Below are 18,302 nucleotides of genomic sequence, written 5' to 3' on the forward strand. Positions count from 1 at the left end.
ATAGTATATTAGTTTCAGAAGTAGAGTTCAGTGATTCATCAGTCTTATATAACACCCAGTGCTCATCATATCAAGTGCCCTCTCAATGCCCATCCCCCAGTTAGCCCATGCCCTCACCTCCTTCCCTTCCAGTGACCCTCAGTTTGTTCCCTATGATTAAGAGTCTCTTATGGTTTGTCTCTGTCTCTGATTTCATCTTGTTCTATTTTTTCCTCTCTTCTCCTGTGTTCATTTGTTTTGTTTCTTAAATTCCATATATATGAGTGAGATCATATGATAATTATCTTTCTCTGACTAAATCACTTAGCATAATAACTTCTAGTTCTATACAAGTCATTGCAAATGGCAAGATCTCATCTTTTCTAATAACTAATATTCCACTATATTTATATATACCACATCTTTATCCATTCGTCAGTCAGTGGATATCTGGGCTCTTTCCACAATTTGGTTATTATTGATAATGTTGCTATAAACATCAGGGTGCCTTAGAATCTGTATCTTTTTATCCTTTAGGTAGTACTTAGTAGTGCAAATGCTGGGTCATAGAGTAGCTCTATTTTTAACTTTTTGAGGAAACGCCATACTATTTTCCAGAGTGGCTGCACTAGTTTGCATTCCCACCAATAGTGTAAGAGGGTTCCCCTTTCTCCACAACCTTGCCAACACCTGTTGTTTCTGTCTTGTTAATTTTAGCCATTCTCACTGGTGTGAGTTGGTGTCTCATTGTGGCTTTGATTTGTATTTCCCTGATGCCGAGTGATGTCTGTTGGCATCTATATGTCTTCTTTGCAGAAATGTCTGTTCATGGTGATACTTGCTGCTATAGTAATACTTCATTTGAAGAATTAAGAGCATACGTCATAAGCCTGATTTTATAAAACTCGAGGTGTTTGCACATGTAACACATAATAGACTGCTTTTCCATAGCACACACTTTATGTTCACATAATAGACAAATCCTGAAAAATGATTAATAAGCCATTAATGGAAACCATTTGGTTTCCATTTCCAGCAGGAACTGAAGAATACAGGAAGAACAAGACAGACATTCTGGGCTGTAGATCCACTCGTCCTCCCTGCATGTTGAATATGGATTCCAGCTTCAAATGTGGATTCCAACAGTTGCCAAACTTCTGAATGTTTGCTAGCAGTCCTCAACCCTCACACAGCCTCCACATGTTCTGATTTCCTCTTCTTGGTGTTTCCACAGGCAGGGAGACCTCTTCTTTATTCACAGAAGGCCACCTTCCCAGTGTACAATGGGTAGGGCAGATCATGCAGCTCTGCCTACAAAATTTTTTTATCTTAACAGGTCTGAACATAGCCACTTTTTTCCAAACTCAAGATTCTCTAGAACCTTCATACTTTCCCCATTCCCCATCCAAAATGTATGTGGCCCATCAGTAGTAAAGACAGTAAAGCACAGCACTCAACACAACTTGGAGCAGGCCATTGGCCAGCTGTGTCATCTTACTGACACTATCGTGACCTCACATGCCTCATCTCCATCTTAAAATGAGGATTATAACAGCATCCACCTCAGGCAACCTATCTGACAGCTACGTTAGTTAACAGTCTTAAAACTCCACCAGCATATAGTAAATACTATTTTTACAATGTAAAAATCACCCTCCCCCATGACAACCAGGAATACCTCCCCTCCACTCAGAGTAGAATGTGAGAAGATGCCATTTCTAGCACCAGGCCTTGTAGGTGCACTCCATACACATCCTCAAGGAAAAAAGAAAACATTCATAGAGAGAAGGAGCACCAGGTTGAAAACTCAAGGTGAAGTCACCAAACCTGGTTGTGTTGGAGGTCAAGGCAAGGCCGACCCACACTTCTGAGTCTCCTGGGGGGAGGCTGGCAAACCTGCTCACAGAGGGTCAGAGCCCTGTCCCAGTCTCATCCCTACCACTAGAGGCAATAGGGAAATTACAGGAAATCTTGGAATTTCTACAGCTCCTGTGACTGGAGATGGCCGTCTTCATGGATGCTTCATCTAGCACAATAAGTGTGAAGGAGATAAAACCCAGCTGTGCCATTGGAATGAAGAGAGAAATTCATGTCTTCGTTAATTGTGATGGACTTGGATTCCTGCCAGATGAGAACATGTGTTTGTGCATGGACAAGTCAGCTGCCAGACTCTCTGCTCCAAAGGTCCCCAGGATTTGCCCTTTTGCGTGCTTGGAGAGCTCACTGTAGTGGATGGGGGGAAAGGTCTGGAATTTCTGCACAAAGAAATTACTGCTTGGCCCCTCATTCATCAAAAGAGGAAATTTAGAAACAAGGAGACTCTGAATTTCTTCCTAAAACAGAATTTTAACATGCTATTCAATGCTACTCTTCTTAGCCACCTACTTCAAATATGATTCTGGGCAGCAGGAGCATTAAGATATCTCACTGGTCTGTGGCCATGTATATTGCCTTTCCTTGCGTGCACGGCATAACGTGTTGGTTTTGATCTTGCCTGAGGATTAAACCTCCTTGTCCTAGGACATCTGTGAATTTTGATAACCGAAAGGAGGACGCTCCAGCTCTCCTTCTCTCTTTAACCTTGTAAATGAGACTTGGACACTAGTAGGGATAAGACCACCAAGAGCCTCACTGTGACTGCGGTGGGAAGGACACGGAGTCCCAAAGTGGACCAGTTACTGAGTAACCAGTGAGTCAGGCAACTTATCTGGTCCTATGCTTCAGAACATGGACTGACCTTTGCACATGCATGACACATACAGCAACACAAGTCACTTCATAGCAAAGATGATGCACAATGTATAAGACACACAGTGGACATGGGGTCACTCAGGTGGCTGGATCTGTCTCAGACCCTGACTTCCCTGTTGCCCAGCTTTCATGGGGTGATCTGGTCCTGAAGCTTAAGGAAAACCAATGTTGTGGCACTTGAGGCCACTGGATATGAAGCATTTTCACGCCCACATCATGCTCTGCAACTCCTTTATCAAACCCTTCCTAACTCCCCAAAATCTACTTCTATTGATACGCAGTCATTAATTTGAGTCCAGACGTAAAGGTGATCTTAGAGGAAAAAACTAGTGTTGTTTTCTTTTGTTGGAGTCATTAATGTGGTCTGTGCAAAGCTGCAGGGCTGAAAGGGCCAGATCTGGGTGGGGACCCGTGTCCCGGCCCCCCGAGCAGCTTCTCTGCCGCCCGCAGGCCCTCCAGTGAAGTCTTTCACTCAACAGGCTGCCCAAGGTCTGCCCCAGAAATGGGAACAGCACCTCACATGGGTGCTCAGCCCTGACTGAGGAGGAAGTGCAAAGATTCACCATAGATACAAAGCCTAAAACTAGTTGGTATTTAAAGTGTTCGTTTCACGAGCCAGCATGGCAGAAAACAACGCAGAATGCACCCTGCTGCCCCACGTCGGTTTGTTTCATGGATTTCAGAAAAACACAGCATCACATTGTGCCTCAGTCATCAGGCGGCCTCTCTGGAGAGGCCTTGGTGACATCAGACCAGAAAGCAGAGCCCCAGCCCCAGCCTACCGTCTCGGTTACTCTGGCTTCATGGGGGACAGCTGGCTCTTCCCAACCCCACTCCTGACCAATTAACTCAGAGCTTCCGGGCTGGGCAGACTGGCCCACTGTGCAGCCAAGACCGAGCTCTCCAAAGATTTCAGTTCAATAATTTCATTACTTCTCAAACATCCCTAGTCCAGGATAAATATTTCCTTTGTTTAAATTTGCCGAAGTCCAGGAGGAGACAGTGTCTGGCTTCTCCCCTAACTTGTCACAGTAATTGTCCTCTGCAAACTCCCTGCTAGCAGCGGCCCTGCCCCGTGTGCAGGTGGTAAGGCAGGTCCAGCCAGTTCCAGAGTCACCACTCTCCCAGGTGAGTCAGTGCTGAACTGCAAGCCCAGGGCACTGCTAATTCTGGAACCATCCTTCTGCACCGTTTGCACAAAGAGCAGGAGGGCAGGGGCACAGAGCATGAACTGCCCACACAGACTCAGTGGTATGTTTCCTTAGCACCAATGCTCTAGCCCAGGGCTCCCGGCAAGAATGGAACCAAGAAGTTGCATCCTTCCCAACCTCAAAATGTCCTCGTGTTGCAATGAGCAGGGATTTAACCTGTGTGCTGCGGGCTCCCGCAGGAGCCGTTCACGATGCTTTCCACAAGTGGAGCGTACAGGCCCTGGGTAAGGCTTCTATAGCATGTCTGTTGGTCTCTGAGAAGCTCCAGGATTCTGCAGGATGAAGTCTACTTGTAGCCATGCAAATATTCTCAAATAGCTGCTCTAAGGGTTGGAATGCAGGGATTTGAGGGTGTGGGGAAAGCCCAGCAGCAGTGTCACCAGGAATCCTGGGACCCCCTCCATGGAGCTGGATGCTGAGCACACATTTGCTTCTGTGTTTGAGAGGAAAGAATCTGCAAAAGTCCTAAAGTCTTTTCATGGAACAGGGAATTCTGCAACTTCCCTGCAGATGGGAGGAGGCCGCTGGCTGCAGTGTCAGTACCTGCCCTCTGCCTGCAAAGTGCACACCTCACATGTTTTAGGGACACAGGCAGAAACCAAACAAGAAGCTGGTGAGGATTTCCCTTGTCACTCTCAGCATTTGGAGGGGCAGACCGTGTGCTTCGAGTAACTACAAGTACATGCAGAATGGTATCTCTGTCTCATCCTCTGCTTCTAAAGCCCCCTGGAGTATTGTCATGGCATAGAAATCTCCAGGGAATGAAGCACAATAACCCTGACCCACCAGAAACCCCACCTGTGTTGTTGACAGGGCCCAAGGTTAGGCGCTGACCTGCTAGATAGCGGATCCACCTTGAGGGCTGTTTTGGACGATCCACAGGTCACCACCCATGCACACACATGTGCACACACACACAATGCATATTGCATGGAAAACACTATATGGAGATAATTACACACATATTTTATCATGTAGAAAATCTGCTCAGTGTTACATACCCAGGGGCTTCTGTAAAAGGAGGAGAAGGTTACTGGACAGTACATGGGAATTTTAGATCCCCTGGGAAATGAATGCAGTTGGTGTGCAGTGGGCACCTGAGGACAGGCTGACCAATAGGAGATGGTGGCCATCTCCTCAAGGGTGAGCCACCAGAATTTTTACTAGGTTTTCTTAGACTAAGTGAAGTGAAATTCATGGCAATGACTGTAGAAGGTGCCTACTTTGGGGGTAGGGTGGAGAGTGGGTATATTTAAAACTTATTTTTTAGTTTACAAACTATATCTGAAATGTAAAGTCCCAAATTCCTAACCCCCTTACAGTTATATTATTCAATATCTAAAATGCAACTTGTAGCTAAGATCATTATTAGTCTATGCTTCAAGGCATCCCCTTTACTTCAAACATATAGATATTTTATATAAAATATAACAAGAGAAAAAGAATCTCACCTAGCCAGGCTCAAAACAAGATAGTTTCTCCACAAACAGAAATGAGAAAGAAGCACAAGCACATGCCTTGGGCCTCCTGGCCTGTGGCGGGATGATGGGACAGGAGCGCTCCACAGACAGCCTGGAGCCCAAGTGGTTGGTGCTGTGCACAGGGACCCCAGGTGCTCATGCTGGGGAACTGCCCCCTGGTGTCCTTCTACCACAGGCAGGAGACCCTGCAGGGGTCCCCAACAAATCTGGAAAGTCGTAGTAGCAAATTCCAAACCCAAGGAGAGAGAAGTAGAGAAAGAGAATGCTGGAGCATTTTTCTCAAATAAATATAAATTTGTAAATTAAAATTGTGAAATGCATATTTACATTGGATGCAAAGAAGGTAGACTGAATAACATGGTCTGAGAAATAATTCAAAAGAAGTATGCTCATAGTCCCCAGAGAGACGAATGGACGATCACCACATAAAACTAAGAAATCATTTTATAAATTGCAGTAAATGTGAAAGGACAAAATAACAGAACATTGCTTGCTTGGATGAAACACACTTGAAGAAAAGACTTGTTCATGAGAATATAACATCATGGGATCACCCAAAATTCCACTGAGAGACAAAATGGTATAAGGAACATGAAAGATCAGTTAAGATCCATGAATGAAACTTGGAGAGTTTAAAAACTTTACCGAATGACAAACATTATATGGTCTCATTCATTTGGGGAATACAAAAAATAGTGAAAGGGAATAAAGGGGAAAGGAGAAAAAATGAGTGGGAAATATCAGAAAGGGAGACAGAACATGAGAGACTCTGGGAAACGAACTGGGGGGGGAGGTGGAAGGGGAGGTGGGCGGGGGTGGGGGTGACTGGGTGACAGGCACTGAGGGGGGCACTTGATGGGATGAGCACTGGGTGTTATTCTATATGTTGGCAAATTGAACACCAATAAAAGATAAATTTATATATATAAAAAAAACTTTACTGAATGGAATCTGGATCACAACACTAATGGCTAGAAAAACAGTATCTGAAGCCCAAACAGATGTCAGATTCCTCATCGGCGATATTAGATATCAGACGGCGACAGAGTGGAACATTCAGAGACATTTATGCTGAGATAAACTGCTGCTTCGGTGTGAAAACACAAAGACCAAGTGATATTATCACTTGATTTCAAAACTTTACTGGGAAAAGGTATCTTGAAAAAATGTATTCCAGCAAGATGAAAGAACCTAGAAGAAATGAGATTTTAGAGAAAACCAGTGACCAGAAGTTGACCAAGACCCCAAACAATGACGACAAGCTCTGGACGACATGCTCCCCACGCTTCATGCACCTGTGGAGCTCTTGTTCTTCTCTGGGAAACAGATACAGAAGAACTTCAGATATTTTTCATCAAAATTCATAGCTAAGTATTGGGGTGCCTGGGTGGCTTAGGTTATGATCCTGGGATCCTGGAATTGAGTTCTGTGTTGGGCTCCCTGCCCAGCCGGAGTCTGCTTCTCCCTCTCCTTCTCACTCATGCTGTCTCTCACTATCTCCATCACTATTTCTGTCTCTCACTCTCAAATAAGTAAGTAAAATCTTAAAAAAAAAAAAAATACAGAGCAGCCCCAGTGGTGCAGTGGTTTAGCGTGGCCTGCAGCCCAGGGCGTGATCCTAGAGACTCTGGATCGAGTCCCACATCAGGCTCTCTGCATGGAGCCTGCTTCTCCCTCTGCCTGTGTCTCTGCCTCTCTCTCTCTCTCTCTCTCTCTCTCTCTCTCTGCATCTCTATGAATAAATAAATAAAATCTTTAAAAAAAATTACAGCTAGTATATCAGTTACATATTAAGGGCAACAGTTACAATAAAATAGAAGTATAACCTCTAGCTTTCAGCCAACACTGGGAAAAATATTAAAAATCAACCTTGCAGAGATAGAAAAGGAAACAAAAGAATCAAAGGACCAGGATGAAAAACAGCAGAAATTCATTTGTAAAAGTCAGTGTGAATATTTCAGTAGTCCAGAAAATGGTGAATGTGTGAGACCATCCAGCTGAAAGACAGCCAACTAGAACCTGAATTAAGAAAGTTAGTAGACGGGAAGAGCCCACCACATGTCAGCGCCCAGCAGCACAGGCAGGGCTGGTTTCGCTCTGCTGCTGTGAGACAGAGGAATTACCATAGCTCCAAACCCTAAGCAGGAAAGAAAATGAGTGCATGGTAATAGTGCACAGAAGAATCCGCAGAAAGACCAGCAAGCACAGACTTGATGGCAGACAGTGTCCAGACGTCCAAAGCCACAGCTCGAAGCACGAGAAGGAGAACGAGGAGAGCAGATATGCAAGTGCACATTCTGCTTCACATCGACAATAAATGTACAGAAATAATAGTGATGTCACGGGTTTGAAAACATCCACAAGTTTGATCCAACAGCAATGACGCAGCAGATGGTAAATGGAAACATAATTATATATGTTTTCCGGACACACATGGGAATTTCGTAAAAACTAAGCAGGAAGTAGGCCACTATCCTAGGCCTACGTCATATGAATAATCATCTTTGGAAATAACTGATTAGAAGTCATATGTTTTAGGTGGAAGAAAAGCCAGTCACTGAGAAGAAAGGAAATTATAATGGAAATTTTAAATAGTTAAAATTCAATTTAAACTAAAGTGCTTCGTGTCAAAACCCATCAGCTAAAACTAAGCTGGTACTTTGAGAGAAACTTGCATTTTTAAATGCAAACACAAAGAAAAAAGAAGTATGAAAATAAATCAGTGAAATATTCAACTCAATAAGCTGGAGAAGTGTGAATGAATGATACTAAATAAACACAGAAGAAGGAAACAAGACAAGAACGAGCAGTAGGAGTGGGAGAAACTCCAGTGAGGACTAGCATTGAATGAACAGAGGATCGCTAATCTTTCTTGTTTATTATTATATGGGGGAAAGGAGCAACAAGGTGCAGTTTTTCTTTTTCATTTTTTAAAAAGATTTTATTTATTTATTTATTTGAGAGAGTCAGAGACATCACCGAAGCCGGGGTGGGGGCGGCAGGCAGAGGCAGAGGGGGAAGCAGACTCCTCATCGAACAGGGAGCCCAACTCGGCGCTTGATCCCAGGACCCTGGATCATGATCTGAGCCGAAGGCAGACGCTTCACTGACAGAGTGACCCGGGTGCCCCTTTTTCATTTTTTTTTTTTAAGATTTTATTTATTCATGAGAGACACACAGAGAGAGGCAGAGACACAGGCAGAGGGAGAAGCAGGCTCCATGCAGGGAGCCCTTCGTGGACTCGATCCTGGGTCTCTAGAATCCCACCCTGGCCCAAAGACAGGTGCTCAACCACTGAGTCACCCAGGGATTCCCCCCCTTTTTCATTTTTAATCATCTAATCCAAACACAAAAAAAATGACTTTTTCAATTTCATTGTCACCGTGCATTTTTTTAAGTAAAGTGAAAGTTTATTTTTTATTTTTTAATAATAAATTTATTTTTATTGGTGTTCAATTTGCCAACATATAGAATAACGCCCAGTGCTCATCCCATCAAGTGCCCACCTCAGTGCCCACCACCCAGTCACCCCCACCCCCCGCCCACCTCCCCTTCCACCACCCCTAGTTTGTTTCCCAGAGTTAGGAGTCTTCCATGTTCTGTCTCCCTTTCTGATATTTCCCACTCATTTTTTCTACTTTCCCCTTTATTCCCTTTCACTATTATTTATATTCCCCAAATGCATGAGACCATATAATGTTTGTCCTTCTCCGATTGACTAATACCCACCATTTGCTTCGACATGGATGGAACTGGAGGGTATTACGCTGAGTGAAATAAGTCAATCGGAGAAGGACAATCACTGCATTTCTAATCATGCTGGAGATTAGTCTATGCAGCAAGACTCTGAACAAACAGGGGATCACCATATCTTACTTGGAATATGAAAAAGAAAACTAAGCTGTTTCTTTCTTTTTTTAAGATTTTATTTATTTATTCATGAGAGACACAGAGAGAGAGAGACAGAGACACAGGCAGAGGGAGAAGCAGGTTCCGTGCAGGGAGCCCGATGTGGGGACTGGATCCCAGGACCCCAGGATCATGCCCTGAGCCGAAGGTAGATGCTCAAACACTGAGCCACCCAGGCATCCCCTAAGCTGTTTCTGAGTCGTGGTTCCACTTGGTTCCACGTGGTAACTTGGGCAAGATACGTCACCTTCAGGGATTTCATGACAAGTGGTGAGAATATGCCTCTCCTGTTATGTGTGCGAGGTGCCCTTAATGAGTTCTCAGTAAGTGTCGGTGGAAACAAAATGAAGAATGGCAGGGTTTAGTCATAGGGATTAAAATTCCATCCTGGAGAATTAGCCAAGCTGGTGATACGCACATGAATCACCAAAAATGTGCTTCCCTGGATCCTTGTATCTGTTGCAACACAGGCTTCCATCTGCTCCTCTCTGAGCAGAAAGGTGTGCCGGGCAGAGCCCATGCCCAGGGCGGCTTCTGCACGGCAGACTCAGCTGCACTTGGTTCCGGTTGCTTCCTGAGTGGCTGACTCAACCCGCGCCCCAGGGTGGCCCATGCTGAATGGGGTGGATGTGCCACAAATGTCTTGGAATGTCATCCAGAAAGAAATCCAAGGACGGTGCCGTTGAACGTGGAGTCATTTGTAACGCGCACCACACCCAGACCACGACACGTCCCAATCCCACAGCCCGGCACTGCGGGCCGGGGAAACATCCATCAGAGGACGCATCGGAAAAAGCCTTGAGCACGGAGCCTCCGTGGCCCGGACAGCCGAGGAGGACACTGCCAGCAGTCGGGCTCCCCGCGTCCCCGGCGGGGCCGGAGCCAGGCTCACAGGGCTCTGAGGTCACGGCCCTGATCACAGGCCGGCCAGGCAGCTGACTGACCACAGAGGCTCCCGCCCCAACACGCGTGCTGGCCCCGTTCAGGCCTCAGGCCCTGGCCCCCGAGAGCAGCCTGGCCCTGGGGACACCCTGGCTCCTCTTTGCTCCGGCCTGGGCTGGGAGCGCATGCTCCACAGCTGGCAGCTGCCCACACTGGCTCCCTGCTCAGCAGGACTGAGGCTGTCATAGGGGAGGAGGCTGGAGTCCTCCGTGCAAAACTTCATAAAAGCCAAGAAAAAGCAGTATCGCATCCGTGGGGGAAGTGCCGTGATCTCATTGCCAGACTATAACCTGGCAGTTGGTTTCCTATAATCCCCACATGGCCTGTGTGGCTACACGACTCTGGGAAAATTGTGGAGTGGTGCTTTAGGTGCTCAGCACAGAGGCCCTGAGAGTGAGCGTGCTGTTGCCACTGCGTAGCGCTCCCTCCCACCTCAGGGCCCCAGGACACCACCCAGTCTGACCTGGGTCACACCAGCTGCACTCTGAGCATGCATCCCTCTGTGCAGAGTACACACTGGCCTATGGCCACGAGGGCCCCGTGCAAACAGCATCTGGGGACAGACAAGCAGGACCTCCAGGGGCGAGCCTCTGAGCTGGCAGGTGGGGGAGCAAACCCCACCAGGGCCCGGGAGGCCACCCCACCCTCACCTGCGCTTGTCCATGGCTCTCACGGAAGCCTCTCTCTTCCAAGGGAAAGTGTGCTGTACGCAGCTGTCCCTGAAGCTAGGGAAAGGCTGCAGGATGGGGTGGGAAGCTGCTCCATCTGTGCAGACAGTGGATACCAGTGGGCCTCCCTGGCCTCGTCCGCTGTGGTCTCCCTTGTCTGTGCGGTGGAAAGGGCCCCCAGCTGTTCCATCCAGGCAGCCACATACAGCACCGCCCCGGATCTGTGGCTCCGAGCGGGACACTCACAGAGACTCTGCTTCACATGTTCTGGGGACCAGAAATCTGTCCCTTACCCTGTGCCACGGAGCTTGGGCATCTGGGCTTCCACGTGTCCTAGAATTTCTGCCAGCAGGGCTCTGGGCTGGAATCTGCCGACGGAAGCACTGGGGTGGGAGACAGAAGCTCTGGTTGCTCCTGCAATTCAGCAAGCAACGGCATGATCACACCCACTCCGCGTGTGGGAGGGAGCTGAAATCCCCCCATGATTCACCAAGATGCCTGCATCTTGCTGCCAGTCAGCAGTCACGCCCACCGCATCTACCTGCAGACAGAGGCAGAGGGACCCAGCTGGGCTCGAGCTCATCCTGGACCAGTAGGTCCCCGCAGCATCCCCAGGGCAACAGAGCCAGCCAGGCAAACCACACGCTGGTACAAATAAACAGCTGTCATTCGAAGCCTCAGATTTCCAGGGTGGTTCCTTAAGGTTGCTTTTTCCTAGCAATAGCTGACTGACACCTACTCCCAACATGTAACAGAGCAATTGTGCTGGGTATGGTGCCAAAATAAACAATATTCCTTATGCCACAAATCCAACCATCAGCATAATACAGGAAGAAGGAAGTTATTGCTCAAGGATATTTATAAAAACCAAAGTGGCCAACCCAAGAAAATGCAGTGAGCTTTATGACAAGCAGTAGCCAAAATACAGGAGGACAGATAAAGAAAGACTCTCCTCAGGAGCTGTAACATACATTTGGACATTCTACTTAGGTGAATCTCAACTAACGGGGTCTCAGCTGGGCCTTTATCTTACCAGGTCCTGTTGAGAAGCACGGGTAACACCATTTGCTTCAACGTGGATGGAACTGGAGGGTATTATGCTGAGTGAAGTAAGTCAGTCGGAGAAGGACAAACATTATATGTTCTCATTCATTTGGGGAATATAAATAATAGTGAAAGGGAATACAAAGGAAGGGAGAAGAAATGTGTGGGAAATATCAGAAAGGGAGACAGAACATGAAGACTCCTAACTCTGGGAAACGAACTAGGGGTGGTGGAAGGGGAGGAGGGCGGGGGGTGAGGATTAATGGGTGACGGGCACTGAGGGGGGCACTTGACGGGATGAGCACTGGGTGTTATTCTGTATGTTGGTAAATTGAACACCAATAAAAAATTAATTTAATAAAAAAAAAGAAGCATGGGTAAAATGAAATTAGGATTTTTGAAGTTGTCTAATCAGTGACCACCAGGAGCCTAAACACGGCCCTGCCTGGTAGGCACAAGCTGGAGAATCACAACTGCTGGCCACTCCCACGAGCTGGCTAAGGAGGGCAGTCAGTGGAGCAGCACCTTCCATTTACTTGGATTTGGGGTCCAGTTATTCCAGAAGGTTCTCTGTAAATTAGGCAGAGCTAAACAGCCTGACACGTGCCCACGTCTAAACCCACGCACAGGACCAGACCATCCCAACATGACCACCAGCCATCCGGACAGTCGATCACACCAGGAGCTCAGGGGTAGGGGACGGATGGGTGAGTGAGGGGTCCCAGGGAGGAGAAATGGTGGTATGAGCATGTGGCACGTACAGAGGAGAAGGTAACATGGACGTGGCTGGGCTCTCCCTCACTGCAGACAGGATCTAGGCCTCTTAGAACCCTCGCTGTATGAATACAGGAGACGACAGGACAAGACCTCAGACTCATTTGTCACTGAGACTAAAGTTCAACAGCGCCCTAGAACATGGCCTGTCCACCCTGCACTCAGTTCCCTACAGCTGGCAGGACAAATTACCCCAAGTTTCATGGCTCAATCCAACACCAGTTTAGCACCTACAGCTCTGTGGGTCACAAGTCCCAAATGGGTCCCACTGGGCTAGGATCAAGGTGTTAGCAGGGCCGTGTTCCCACTTCTAGGCTGATGCAGCCCCTGGCCCACAGCTCCTTCTCTGTCTGCGAAGCCAATCACATCACACCTTTCTCTGACTCTTCGGCCCACCTCTCAAGGACCTGTGATTAGACTGGGCCCGCCTGCATAGCAGGACTGTCTCCCTTGCAAGGTCAGGTGATTGGCAGCCTTAATTCCATCTGCCTCAACTGCCCATCACCATGCAAAGTCACATATTCATGGGTTCTGAGGATCTGGGTGTGGACACCATTGGGGCCACTGTTTTGCCCATTCTCGGGGGACAGCTAAGAACTGAGTGGGTAGGGAGGCTAGCTGGAAATAGAGCTGTATCTTTTATAGGCTCCAAACATTTTGGCAGGACTCCCTGAAACACCGGTGGCAAATCCCATGAAACGTCCACCTAGTCAAAATGAAGATCAGCTGATCATCACACGTCACAGGCAAACACCTGACAGGTCTGCCCCCCATGTCCTTGAAAAAGATGCCCTTTGGCTGTGCTGTGAACACAGCAAATGGGATGTAGGAGGTGGGATGGAAATACTGGGATGTCTGGTTAGTGAGCTTCTCAAGCTTCCAGAAGCCTACGAGTGCAGAGGTTAATTCACAGAATGGGCTCAGACCCAGGGGGTGAGGAAGACTCAGAGGCTGTGCAGCAGGTGCCACGGGGTAACTGCGTGGACAAGACCCATTAGGTCAGGGTGCAGAGCTGCAGATACCAGGATGAGCCTCGCTGTGGACTGCATACACACTTCTGGGAAGAGCAGGACTCTGTTCTCCAACCTTACAGCCTGCCATCTACTCATTCACTAATGCTCCTGTGCATGGGAGGAAGATGAGAGAGTCTAACTTGGGAAAAAAAGAGTGTCAGCTCAAAAAAAAAAAAAAAAAAAAGAATGTCAGCTCAACCCCATGAGCTGCATGTTTCAGTGCATGTGGCATGCTCACATTTTCAATGTGTGCTGTGATTTCCTAGGCCTGTCCAGTGTTCCCACAGCCACGTGAAATGGAAGAACCAATTCCCGATCAAACTCTGGTCATTAACACACTCTTCCACTGTCAGTTTAAACCTTGTCAATCAGGCTCTGCGCTTGCACAAGATTTTGGCCAATAAGCCCTAAAATTGAAAGCCAAATCGTCTATTTTTAATTCTGTCCCTATTTCCTTTTTTTTTCTTTTTTTATTATTTTTTAATCGGAGTTCAATTTGCCAACATATAGCACAACACCCAGTGCTCATCCCACCAAGCGCTCCCTCAGTGCCCATCACCCCAGTCACCCCAACTCCCCGCCCACCTCCCCCTCCACCACCCCTTGTTCATTTCCCAGAGTTAGGTGTCTCTCATGTTTTGTCACCCTCAGTGATATTTTCACTCATTTTCTCTCGTTCCCCTCTATTCCCTTTCACTAATTTCTATATTTCCCAAATGAATGAGACCATATAATGTTTGTCCTTTTCCGACTGATTTACTTCACTCAACATAATACCCTCCAGGTCCCTCCACATCGAAGCAAATAGTGGGTATTCATCGTTTCTAATGGCTGAGTAATATTCTATTGTATACATAAACCACATCTTCTTTATCCATTCATCTTTCGATGGACACCGAGGCTCCTTCCACAGTTTGGCTATTGTGGACATTGCTGCTGTGAACATCAGGGTGCAGGTGTCCCGGCGTTTCACTGCATCTGTATCTTTGGGGCAAATCCCCAGCAGTGCAATTGCTGGGTCGTAGGGCAGATCTATTTTTAACTCTTTGCGGAACCTCCACACAGTTTTCCAGAGTGGCTGCACCAGTTCACATTCCCACCGACATTGCAAGAGGGTTCCCCTTTCTCCACATCCTCTCTAACATTTGTTGTTTCTTGTCTTGTTTATTTTCCCCATTCTCAATGGTATGAGGTGGTATTTCATTGTGGTTTTGATTTGTATTTCCCTGATGGTCAGTGATGGGGAGCATTTTCTCATGTGCTTGTTGGCCACCATCCCTATTTTCATTCAGCACAACACTGAGTTCGTATGCACTCAGATAAATATTTGTTCATAAGGGGGACAGAATTCTGGTCAAAAAGGTAGTAATAGGCCAAAATCATGCTAAAAACAGAGCTTTTAGGGGAAGTGTACTGACTGTAAAATTTACTTTGAATTGCATCCAGAATCGGATGGATTACTGAGTGGACAGTCGTGTGATAAAGCAAGAGTGGTAAGACGTCAGTGGTAGAAATCTAAATAATAGGAGCTCATCTGTTCACTGCAAAACTCTTCCAACTTTGTAGTATACAGAACATTTCAGAGTAATGTTGGGAAGCACAGTAGACCTCTCTCTTTGATGAGGACCTCTCATGTCACACGTGCTACATTATTTCAAGGCTTTTATGAAAATCAGTCATTTTAGGCAGTTGAGTTTTTTCTACAAAAGAAGTGAAACCTTATCTTACTCTTTTTGAGTAAGCTGCCAAAGGTCCTCACATGAGATCCATCAAGGAAGACTACTACTCGGCTCTCCTCCTGCCTGTGGGTCACTAAGGGGCACGTGGCCTTCTGTGCAACCACGCCCAGCTACAGCTGAGCAAATTCCCCTTTGGCGGTGAGCAGATTGCATCGAGATGTACCAGCCTCAATCCTGCTGGGTAAGTTACTGTAGAGAATCCCTAAGGTCCTGGCAAGCTCCGGTTGGCTAAAAAATCACCTGTTCGTCAGGGCCAACTTCAGTCGTGCAGAGGAACGGGGAAGAAAAGCTGCCATTGGGGGTATCTCCCTGCTTTGCCTGCTGCCCATACTAATCCCTCAGTCTCAACCCCTTGCAGCCAGGATACTAAAAGTTCCTGTGCATCAAGCTCCTCCCACAGGTGGGCAGGCACACCAATGCTTACATGGCACAGAGGCACCTGTTACTCCTTTCGGTTAGCAAGGAAACAAGACTCAGACGGTTTGAGGAATGTGTCATGGGTTGACCAGCTACCAGCAGAGCTGGGACTCAGACATGAGGGCACTGAGGCACACGCCTAAGCCAGGTGCAGCCCCAGACAGCAGCAATCACCACCACTTGTGGGTTTGTTAGAAATGCAGAGTTTCTGAACCACCCAGACCTACCCAGTGGGAGTCCGTGTCTTCAAAGGAACCCTGGAGCTTCAGAGCCACACTGACAGTTGAGAAGAATCCAGTTCCCTTCACCGCTATACCAGTGGTTCTCAGATTTTCCTGTAATCAGAATCATCTAGAAGGACAGTTAAAATATGGATTGCTGGACCTTACCACCCTAGATTTATTATCCAGTAGGACCGGATTGAGGACCAAAGAATCTGCATTCCTAACAAGTCCCCAAGTGATGCCGATGCTGCTGGTCCAAGGATCACACATTGAGATACACTCCATTTTTCTAGACTGCTTCCAGACCTTCCCTCAGGTGCTATATTTATCAGAATATACATGCTAGCTAACATTTTCCAAGCTGGTAAACTCACAAACTCCAGAAATTAACTCCACAGTGCACATTTAAATTTTTACAACATTTTCCCGTTTCCAGTGAAATTGGGATTTCTCTGCAAATGTGCAGTATTTAATCTGAGCTACAAACTGAAATGCCATAACTGTACAAGCTACTCTTGGAGGGCTTCCCAGCACTAATTTCTCCATTTTAATCATGTCTTCCCTTTGATGGCCGGAAATTAGCACACATCATGATCATTTGAAATTTCCAGGGAGACAAAAATCAGGATACATGTAATAATCATATGCCATTAAAATACTCTGTCTTACATAACAAATATTGAGCAGCTGTGAATTCTAATCCATTTGCTAACAGAACTTTAAGTGATCCAAAAAGAGAAAAATCAAGGTTCTTGTTGGTGCCAATCCTGATAACCTTCTCAAGTGTCTGGGTTTATAATCTGTAAATCCTGCCTCCTGAGAACACTATCTTGAAGTCCAAAGAAATCAAAACAGTGTGCCAAATTGAAGAACAAGTCTGGATGAATAAAAAGGAGAGAAATGCAGTGATTCCCAAGAATTTAGGAAAGTCGTAGAATACAAAAAATTCACAGAAGCATAGTAATGGGGTAAAAATACAGCTCTTACAGATAAAAATAGGTAAAAATATAGTTGTTACAAATCAGCTGTATAGCTACAATTATCATCTTCAAAAAGTGTGTGTCTTCTATACTAAATCTTGTTCTAAAATCGTGTATTAATAGATTCCCTGGGATGAAGATGAATACCATGAATCAGGTGTGGTCCCTTACAAAACAAGCCAGGACCATGCAACACCACGTGTAACCAGGTCACTGGACCATTTCCACATTTGTTCATCCATTCTGATTAGGAATCCACTCATTAGCTTGGTACACTGAAAATGTGTATCTTTATTACTTACTAAGTCACAGAGGTGGGGACACCTGGGCAGCTCAGTGGTTGAGCGTCTGCCTTTGCCTTAGTTCATGATCCTGGGGTCCTGGAATCAAGTCGAACATTGGGCTCCCTGTAGGGAACCTGCTTCTTTCTCTGCCTATGTTTCTGCTCTTCTCTCTATGTCTCTCCTGAATAAATAAAATCTTTAAAAAAGTAAGTCACCAAGGCTGTAAAAATATCTTACTATATTAATATTATCATATTAACTGTATTAATGAATCTTCACATGATCAGAACTGAATTCAAAGGACACTGTTGCTGTCCTAATGATATACCATAGCAGCTGAATGAACACCACTTTAAATAATTTAGGGTTTATAAACAATGAAAATATTTTGAGTTCTGAAAAACACTATGCTTTCTGCTTCAGATTTGGTTTTCCAAATTGTATTTTGGGTCTCAGATTCAGTTAAGATTAAAACAAGTCCCAAAGCAACATTTTTTCCTCCTTTCCTGTTCTTTTGTGACCAGAGTTATTACAAGGAGATCGAAGGGGAGGAGAAAGGAAGAGGCCGGAGGTATGTAGGGACTTCCCACATCATCTCCATCCACCGCTGCCTAGAGCTCTCCCCTTCCAGTTAGAGAAGGGATGGTGTGGGATGAACAACCATAGTGTGAGTGACCCCTGGAAGCACCAATGTTCTTCACCCAAGGAGGGAACTGTGGAGGGCAAACCCCACCCACCTTCCCCATGACTCTCCCCCATGAATCAGCACACCCAGACTCACTGCCTGCTTCGGTATGGCCAGTTAGCTCAGAATGGCTTCTACATTTCCAAGGGGTTGAAACAATGTTCAGGAATATTTTGTGACACATGATTATGACCTGAAGTT

The 18,302-nt window shown here is 46.3% G+C and overlaps 1 protein-coding gene across 3 annotated transcripts in view; it reads right to left on the reverse strand.

Annotated features, from left to right (window-relative positions):
- The window catches only part of WDR27 (WD repeat domain 27), a 238,367-nt gene that overhangs the window by 12,756 nt on the left and 207,309 nt on the right, over positions 1 to 18,302 (reverse strand). Inside the window, exon 26 of one of the 3 annotated variants that reach the window (XM_041743605.1) lies at positions 1,185 to 1,290. The exons of the other annotated variants lie outside the window; for them this stretch is intronic. Coding sequence (XP_041599539.1) covers positions 1,231 to 1,290 — 60 coding nt within the window. The 3' untranslated portion in view covers positions 1,185 to 1,230. Of the gene's footprint in view, positions 1 to 1,184; positions 1,291 to 18,302 lie in introns of those variants that run through there. 3 annotated transcript variants of the gene reach the window in all.

This window comes from Vulpes lagopus, chromosome 2 (assembly GCF_018345385.1).
Source record: "Vulpes lagopus strain Blue_001 chromosome 2, ASM1834538v1, whole genome shotgun sequence".
NCBI classification, from domain to species: domain Eukaryota; kingdom Metazoa; phylum Chordata; class Mammalia; order Carnivora; family Canidae; genus Vulpes; species Vulpes lagopus.